Source organism: Pristiophorus japonicus, chromosome 8, assembly GCF_044704955.1.
Source record: "Pristiophorus japonicus isolate sPriJap1 chromosome 8, sPriJap1.hap1, whole genome shotgun sequence".
Classification (NCBI taxonomy): Eukaryota; Metazoa; Chordata; class Chondrichthyes; family Pristiophoridae; genus Pristiophorus; species Pristiophorus japonicus.
Genome location: NC_091984.1, coordinates 206,476,995 through 206,486,671, shown reverse-complemented (window position 1 = coordinate 206,486,671; position 9,677 = coordinate 206,476,995). Strand labels below are relative to the sequence as shown.

The 9,677-nt window shown below is 41.7% G+C and overlaps 1 protein-coding gene across 1 annotated transcript in view; it reads right to left on the bottom strand.

Moving 5' to 3' along the window:
* The window catches only part of ube2g1b (ubiquitin-conjugating enzyme E2G 1b (UBC7 homolog, yeast)), an 11,761-nt gene extending 3,724 nt beyond the window's left edge, over positions 1–8,037 (bottom strand). The window contains exons 1-3 of the mRNA XM_070888334.1: positions 7,697–8,037; positions 4,416–4,518; positions 1,224–1,321 (exon numbers count right to left, since the gene is read on the bottom strand). Of these exons, the coding sequence (XP_070744435.1) occupies positions 1,224–1,321; positions 4,416–4,518; positions 7,697–7,739 (244 nt within the window). The 5' untranslated portion in view covers positions 7,740–8,037. The remainder of the gene's footprint in view (positions 1–1,223; positions 1,322–4,415; positions 4,519–7,696) is intronic.
* Between the last annotated feature and the right edge of the window lie 1,640 nt (positions 8,038–9,677).

Below are 9,677 nucleotides of genomic sequence, written 5' to 3'. Positions count from 1 at the left end.
AGAGAGAGAGATGGGGGGGAGAGAGAGAGAGATGGGGGGGGTAGAGAGAGAGAGACACCGGGGGAGGAAAGAGAGAGAGGCCGGGGAAAGGAAAGAGAGAGGGGCCGGGGGAGGGGGGGGGGAAAAAGAGAGAGGCCGGGGAGTGGGGGGGGGGGGGGAAGAGAGAGAGGGCCGGGGAGGGGGGAGGGGGGGGAAAAAGAGAGGCCGGGGGAGGGGGGGGGGGAAAAGAGCGAGAGGCCGGGGGAGGAAAAGAGAGAGAGGCCGGGGGAGGGGGGGGGGGAAAAGAGAGTGAGGCCGGGGAAGAGAGAGAGACCGGGGGAGGGGAGGGGAGGGGAAGAAGAGAGAGACCAGGGGAGGGGGGGGGGGGGAAAGAGAGAGAGGCCGGGGGAGGGGGGATGAAATTAGGCTGGTGGGAGTCAGGAACTTGGGCTGGGGGTGTCAGGGACTTCTGTGGGGTTGGGGAGCTCTATCCTCTCTGAAGTCAGAATGGCTCGAATTACACTTTGCAAAGTCACTCAAAACTTGGGCTGGGCAGTTCCAGAGAAACTTCTGGGTGTGGCTTATGCTCCAAGGGGGACTAATCAGCAATCAGGTCATGTGACCATGGAGAGCCAATCAGAGCATTCTCTAGTGTGAATAGCTCCATCCCTAATAAAACCATCAACTAGGAGAGACTGCATATGCTCTGTGCATTATGCTACTTCCAGTAGTGCATGTAAGCTTATGAGAAGCTACTGGCTATTGTAAAATGCATCTTCAGAAACTTTCCTACAATATATCAGTTCACAGGTATCAGGGGTATTATTCTAAAATCAGAGTTTATATCTGCACTGCAGATTTTTTTGATAGCTAAATGAAATGTGTCATATACATAAAACCTCCCCTAAAATAAACAGCAAGTCCTACACTTCACATTCCAAACCTTAACTGACAATTGAAATCAGATACCCTTGCTGGAGAGTTTTGCCACTTTGTGGCCCAGAGTAGCAGATGAGAGTTGGAAGAAAAGCTTATGAGGGCCTAACCCATCTGGTAAATGTTCTCTCATAAGTACGTACTTTGGGAAAATCTACATCAATGATCGAGGCTATAAAAAAGACTGCAGCTTACACTATGCCACCACTCTCCCCTCCTCTCCCCTCCCCCTCCCCACAAAAAAAATATTTTATAGCTGATAATCTAATCATGATTTAATAAATTGATACCACATATACAATTCTTACCATTTGGATGCCAGATTTCTGTGATGAAATTCATCTTTGGAGGCCGCAAAGGGTAATCATTAGGAAAAGTCAGATGAGCTTTGAAGAATCCACCCTCACTTGGGGAAAAAAGAAATTAATTAATTGTGGTGAATGACAATTATTTCCCTTCTAACCAGTAATATGCAAGTTATTGTGACTAAAGTTGTAAAAACTTAACTCTAACATGATTGACCAAGAGCACAGGAGACTAACATTTTCCTAATAGCTTTTCAGATACTAAAAACATTCCATTGTCAAGGTTCGGTACCAGATCATAATAATCTGCCTCACCAAATAAGAACTTGGAAAATGTGGCTTTTATATGTGAACAATGTCCTTGTAAATGAGTGCATTAATTTTCCAGTGATCTTGCAGTATGGATATTACAAGGAACTATGGTGACCTTTAAAATACATTGATAAGGCACTAAATACAGAATGTCCCTGAAAACAGCAAGAAAAACTGTCATGTTCAACAACAACAAAATCCTTCGCACAACCTTTTCACCAAGTAATTCCACACGGCTATATATTACATAACAACAGATACCCAAGAAATGAGTTAAATTAGATGATTTTAATAAAATATCAAAGCTTTGCGAATGGGTTACACAATCACTTGAACCCCTTGATTAAGTATTATAGCCTTGTAATTCATGCCTGGTTATCAATTATTTATAGGTACACAGGTAGTTTGCAGGGTTGAGAACAGTGCGACACAGGAAATCTATCAACATAGTTAAAGACATTATATGTGCCAAAACCTGTTCCTGTACTTAGAGTTTGATCCAAGGTGCCAGCTAATATCTGAATGTCCTAAACTATATCCTTAAAAATGGACGTTGAAATCTTGGAGATTTGCCTATCTTAAGTCCCATTATTTTCTAGATTACCAGTGTTAAAATTTATATTAAATCCTGCAAGTTCCTCTCAACTTATTTTTAGATTCCCTTATACTGCTGGCACACTGTCCTCTTATTAATTTAACAAGTTTGCCAGTTCCTTATTGTCGATTAGTCTCACCTGCACCTCTCTTTAATGGGCCCACATCCCTCTTTACCACTCTCAATAAGTTTATATAAACTTTAAAATCCTTTGCAAGTTTTTTCACATTCCATTTTTACACCTGATTACTTTTTTGTATTGCTTTGTTGCTTTTTATAGCTCTCCCACTACGCTGTAGATCTATTTTCCTTACATATGTGTGAGCATTTTCTTTTAGCTTGATACTTTTACCTCATTTGTTTACCGTGGTTGGTTAACTGTACAAGTGGAGCTTTTGCCTATTAGGAGTATGTACTAGTTTTGTATTGTAACAAATACTTTGAATGCTTCCCAGTGTTTGTCTGTAGGTTTACCCATTAACAGTTCAGCCCAGTTTACTGCAGTCAATTTATTTCTCATCCCTTTGATCGTTGCCTTACTTCAATTTTCAACCTTGGTTTATGATTCTCCCTCTCAAACCTAATAATAAATATAATCATATTATGGTCACTATTCACAAGATGTTCCTTTGCCATCAGATTGTCAACTAATTTTGGTTTGTTACTGATCACTGAATATAGTAAGGGGGTTCCCTTGTCGGTTCTAAAAGACATTGGGCTGGAATTTGGTGAAAAACCGCCACCACTAGATTACCACCGAAAAAAACGCTATAATTATTTCATTAAGATCGGCGGAAAATTAATCAACAAATTTTTTGTAATCCACCCGGCAGGAAAAATCAGTGTTCCATGTGGATTCCCCGCGGAAAACGGGATCCTGGTCAAATTCTGTCATATTTTAGTAAAATTTAGTCCGAGGCTGCGATTAAAATCTATTATAACCACATTGTTTCTGCTACGTGCTGCCCTGATCTCCATATTTATACATCCTCCCACTACATCATTAGTCAGGAGATCTCTGGACAATTCTCTTCCGGCCTTGCATCCTTTGCTGTTCCTTAGTTCTACTCAATGTTTCCACTGCACGATTACCCTTTAATCCTTTCTTTCGACTGCTGTAATTGTGTCTTTTTATCAAGATGGTTACTGCTCCTCCTTTCCCAAATTCCGTGTCCTTTCTAAAAATCCTATAGCCTGGAATATTTAGCTCCCAGTCATGCCCAGTTTATAGCCAGGTTTCTATAATGGATACAACATTACACCCTTTAAGCTGAATTTGTGCTTCTAACTCATTTGTTTTGTGTCTTATGCTATCTGCATTTGTGTACAAAACTCTGATTTGGGTAACTGTCCCCATCCTGCCAATAGGCCTCGATAGTGTATTTCTCATGTTTTTACTCATCATACTTTTTGTTACTGTTGTGCTGTACATTGCAATGCTGTCAATTTAATATGTTCTTATTCTCATCACTCTTGGTTTATATTTAACCGGTATTTTGTTATACTTCCTATAACTTTTTCTTTTCCCAGGAGTATTTATGTTATCTTTATCACTTGTTGTGCTCTGACCTTTGCTCTTATCGTTAGGTTACTATTATTTCCACTGGGATCCTCCCATCCCTTGGTTAAAGTCCTTTCTACAGTCCTAGTTACCCTTTTCACTAAGTCTTGGTCGCAGCCCGCTTCAGGTGCAGCCCATCCCAGTGGTGCAGCTCCTTCCTGTCCCAGAACTGATGTCTGTATCCCATGAAATGGAACCCGCCCTTCCCACACTGCTTTCTCAGCATGCATTTACTTTCCTGATCAGTTTATCCCTATGCCAATTAGCACATGACTCAGGTAGTAATCCATAGATTACCATCCTCATAGTCCTGCTTTTAGTGTCAAGCTCCTGATACTCCCTTAGCAGAGCAATGTTTATAACCAGGAGTTAGCCAAACTTTTAGCAAAAAAAGTATGAAATACATTGTTATATTTAGGATGCGGTGGCTGATGTGCAACGGTCACCACACGTTTTAAAAAATCCACGCACAGGCATTTTTCACCCCTTCAATTGGAGTTCAGGACTGGAACATCGGGTCCTTCATTGAAACATTTGTGAACCTATGTGGAAGCAAGTCATCTCGTTCGAGGGACCGCCTACGATGATGATGATTTAGGACAACTTTTGCATTTCACACATTATCCTCACCTATTCTCCTGTCACTATCCTGAAAATAAAACATACCGGTAGGTGGTTAACAGGCAGTTTCTATTAGCACTGATAACTTTTAGTGTTATGTACTTACAAAAGAGTATCTGGCGGGCCAATAATGACAACTTCCCATCTGTATATATCATCATCATCTATTAGTCCAGCAGAAAATCCATCCACTGGATTCTTATTTAGTTCTTGAGGAAAAAAAAAGCACAAAAATGAAATAGCGTGATAGACAGTTACACATTAATCCCAAAACCATGATCTTGTATAAAAGATACAATAGTCCAGTACATGGGTCATTGAGCCAGAGTGAAAATACATATCAAGTGGGTCTTTCCTCAACTCTTACTATGTTGATGGGTTTTAGTATTGGCACTTACTTTCTATGTTTCTATAATCTTTTTGTTATATTGATTGGGGATAAATACTGGCCCAGGACAGCGGGGATAACTCCCCTGCTCTTCTTCGAAATAACACCATGGAATCTTTTACGTCCACCTGAGCGAGCAGATGGTTTGACGTTTCATCCGAAAGACGGCACCTCCGACAGTGCAGTGCTCCCTAGATTTTTGTGCTCGAGTCCCTCGAGTGGGGACTTGAACCCACAACCTTCTGACTCAAGAGGCGAGTGTACTACACACTGAGCCACGGCTGACACAAGGGAGAGGGGAACAGTGTTTAGTCACGATGCTGTGGCCACCATGGTGTGGAGCAGGCTCGATCGATCAGCTGGTCTTTTCCTACCTGTCAATTTTGTATGTAATTCACCTGAAACAGAAAAATGTTCACCAGCTCAGGATCTTCCCCCCCCCCCCCCTGCAATTTCCACCACCCTCTCTTTCTCCAAATCATCATCATAGGCAGTCCCTCGCAATCGAGGAAGACTTGCTTCCACTCTAAAAGTGAGTTCGGAAGAGTCCAATCCAGGAATTACAGTCTCTGTCACAGGTGGGACAGACAGTCGTTGAAGGAAAGGGTGGGTGGGGAGTCTAGTTTGCCGCACGCTCCTTCCGCTGCCTGCGCTTGTTTTCTGCATGCTCTCGGCGACGAGACTCGAGGTGCTCAGCACCCTCCTGGATGCACTTCCTCCACTTAGGGTGGTCTTTGGCCAGGGACCCCCAGGTGTCGATGGGGATGTTGCATTTTATCAAGGAAGCTTTCAGGGTGTCCTCTGCCCATCTTTGGCCGTGCAGGAGTTACAAGTCGAGCATTTGCTGTGGGAGTCTTGTGTCAGGCATGTGAACAATGCGGCCCGCCCAGTGGAGCTGGTCGAGTGTGGTCAGTGCTTCGATGCTGGGGATGTTGGCCTGATTGAGGGCGCTAAATGCCCCTTTGATAAACAGGAGCACCTCTTGACCTAGACTTCCATCCTTCACATGAGCCCAGCCAGCGAGTGTTAGGAGCTATTTGACTTGGGGAGGAGCGACGTCACACAGCCGAGTCTGAGCCTGACGCCCACAGGTGCATTTTTCCTGTATGGGGAAGGGCCCAAGCCGGTTTTGCCCTTTTTTTTTAGCCTTCACCGTTTCCAATGGCTGAAGGGTTGCTGACTCCAGAGGACACAGATTAAGGTAGTTGGCAAAAGAACCAGGGGTGACCTGAGGAAAATCATAGCGAATGGTTAGGGTTTGGAAGGCACCGCCTGATAGGGTGGTGGATGCAGATTCAATAGTAGCCTTCAAAAAGGAATTGGTAAGTACTTGAAGGAGACAAAAATTGCAGGGATATGGAGAAAGAGCCGGGGGATTGGGACTAACTGGATTGCTCTTCGACAGAGCCAGCGCAGACTCGATGGGCCGAATGGCCTCCTTCTGTGCTGTAATATTCTATGATTCTATGATTGGCTGTATCAAACTTTTTATTGGATTAGAGTGGGAAGGAGACTGATCCTCATTTGGCATAATGAGATCTGGCTAAAGATAAGACTGCAAGTTTTTGGTTAGGAGGCACAACATTGCAAGCCTCCAACAGAGTTTGTTCATATTTCAAAAATGTCTCCTCTTGTGTATGAGAAGTTCTAAACAATTGTTTGATTAGGAGAACGGGGTGTGCTTTAAATTGATAGCACACCCCTTCAAGAATATTCTCCCTGAACAGAAAAAAAGTGACGAATCACAGAATATTTTTACAAATTCACAGCAGGTACAATTATTATTTGCATGTCAAAGAGACCAGTTTATTACTGTTTTTAACAACACATGCTATTTTACAGCCGTATAAACTATTTGAATGCATTTGTTTTACCATAACTTTTTTCCCCTTGCCAGAGATGGAAAGAAAATAATTTATATGCTGCTCTTCCTAACATCTGGCTGAGAACAGAATGTTACCTGTTTAGCTAGAAGAATACAGGTTAATAACAATCTTACTTGGCTAAATGAGAAAGAAAAGTACCAAATATCATCTAGGATAAAATGTCTCTCCTAGGATCAACTTTAAATTTATAATTAAATTATTTAATCGGATTGCAACCTCATCCTTGCTTTAGTTATGAGACAAATGTAAAATAATCTGATAAGGATTACAAACCATGTGCTCTGCTGGATGAACAGTGCATAGTACATAATTTGTTATTAATTTAAAATGTTAAATAAATGCTATGACTTTTCCTCTCCTACTTACCATTCCAACATATTCCCCACTGCAGTTCATGGTAATAGTAGGAATGGAAAGAAAACATGCCTTGGCGTATATTGCAGCATTTTAATGCCGGCCAAATGCTTACCATCAAATCTCACTGCAAGAGGACGACTATATTTTACGCCAATACTTCTGACAATACGGTGTAAAAACACCAAAAGGAAATTTATTAAATTCAGCTATTCGGCTGTACCGTGCACAGTGGAAACAAATAAAAATCTGCTCTCTGGTTAAAAATAACATTAAAAAATCCAGTCACAGTTCGCGATTATGAAGCGCCATATATACAATTATTTTTCTCTTTTACAATCACTTCAGACTGACAACATCGCTACGTTATAGAATAACTTTGACGCCAGTTACATTCGTTAAAAACTGCCAATGTTTTTGTGGCTCCCGTACTGTACATATTTTAAAAGGCAGACACAGTCAGTCTGTCACAATGATAATGCAGAGCTGGGAAGAGAGGGGGGCAGGGAAGAGAAATCTCAGCGAAAAAAAAGTTACGAAACAATGACTTAAAAAGTCAAACAACCGATGACATAAGATAAACAAGGTTTAAAATGTTTAAAAAAAAAATCAACATCAACAGTCACCGATGGCCGAAATAAAACTACAGACAGAAGGAATGGGGGCTGAACGTGGGTCGAGGCTCAGCAGCAACAACCTCTGAGCTGCTCACATCCGCAGCAAACTTTGGTGAGATCCCCCCAAAAGGGCGGCGCGTACCTGCCAGCTGTTTCCTGAGCAGCAGAGCCGACTGGTCTGTCATGACCGGGATCGAAATTCAGTACAAGTAAAATATGAAAAACAAGTAATAAATGTAAAGCAAGTGAGTGAGATAGATAGTCAAAAGTATCCGCTCCGAGTCCTGCAGGCCCTCGCTACCCCCACATTCAGGCTGAGGCTGCGGCCTGCTCGCCTCCTCTGTGCCCGGCATCTAAGCCGCACATGCGCCTTCAGCCTAGCAACAGCAGGGCTGCCCGCGGTGCGCCCGCCGCTTCACTTCAACGGCCATTTCCAATCTTGTAACCCGCAAACAAACGAAGCTGTACTTTTTAATTATTAAGTATATTATTAAAAATTTAATACATTATATAGTTAATTATATATTACTAAAATGTAGTTCATTATATTATTTATATATTACTAAAATGTAGTACATTATATAATATGTAGTTGATATATAGTTCATTATATATCATTAAAATGTAGTACCTTATATAGTTAATATTTTAATTATATATTACTAACAATTTAGTACATTATATGGTTAATTATATTAACTATATATTTCTAAAATTGAGTACATTATATAGTTCATTATATATTACTAAAATTTAGTACATTATATAGTTCATATTATATTTTACTAAAAATGAGTATATGATATAGTTACTATATTTTAAACTTTAGTATATTATATAAGAAAGACTTGCATTTATATAGCACCTTTCACAACCACCAGACGTCTCAAAAGCGCTTTACAACCAATGAACTATTTTTGGAGTGTAGTCACTGCTGTAATGTGGGTAACGCGGCAGCCTACTTGCGCACAGCAAGTTCCCACAAACAGCAATATGATTAAAAAAACTGATTATCTGCTCATTGTTATGTTGATTGAGGGATAAATCTTGGCCCCAGGACACCGGGGATAACTCCCCTGCTCTTCTTCGAAATAGTGCCATGGGATCTTTTACGTTCACCTGAGAAAGATGACGGGGCTTTGGTTTACCGTCTCATCCAAAAGACGGTACCTCCGACAGTGCAGTGCTCCCTCAGTACTGCCCCTTCAATAGTTCATTATATTATATTTTACTAAAATTTAGTACATTATATAGTTCATTATGTTAATTATATATTACTACAATGTATATTATATCAATTATATATTACTAAAATTTAGTACATTATATTCTATTTTACTAAATGTAATACATTATGTTATGTCTCGAATAAAGCAATTTGACTAGTACTGTAGACTTGAGTAAGTGTGACCTTAGTCTTTTTATTCTGACTCCAGAGTGCTGGCACAACATGGGAGGCCTGCTTTTCTGCAGTGCTCCCAAGGGATGCTGGGATCTCTTGGGAGCACTGCATATGCGCCCTCTGGTGGCGGAAGAATGCTGGTTACAAGGTGTTGCATACATAACACCCGCCCCCAAAGTTAATAGTACACTTATTTACAGGGTGAGACGATCTGGAGCTTTCTGCTCCCTAGTCGATCGTCTCGGAACAAACACAGGTGCAGGTGAGTTGGTTGGGCCTGCGCTAGACTGCTGCGCAGCTGGTCTTGTTGGGTACTGGGGATGATGGGTTCAGCTTCGTGGTCAACCGTGATGTCGGTTGCCAATTGTGTGTGTATCGGAGGGTCGAAGTTGGTGGTGTCCTCTTCAGGTTGCTCGTGGCTGTCTGAATCGCAGTTTGGTTTGGTCCAAATGCTTTCTGCAAGTTAGTCCATTTGCAAGTTTGACCTCAAAGACCCTACTCCCTTCTTTGGCTATGACAGCGCCAGCAAGCCATTTGCGACCATGTCCATAGTTGAGTACAAATACAGGGTCATTGACTTCACTATCGCGTGACAAATTTGTGCAATCATGGTACATGCTTTGTTGATGCCGCCTGCCCTCGACATGATCACGGAGATCAGGGTGGACTAGAGAGAGCCTTGTTTTGAGTGCCCTTTTCATGACCAGTTCGGCAAGGGAAA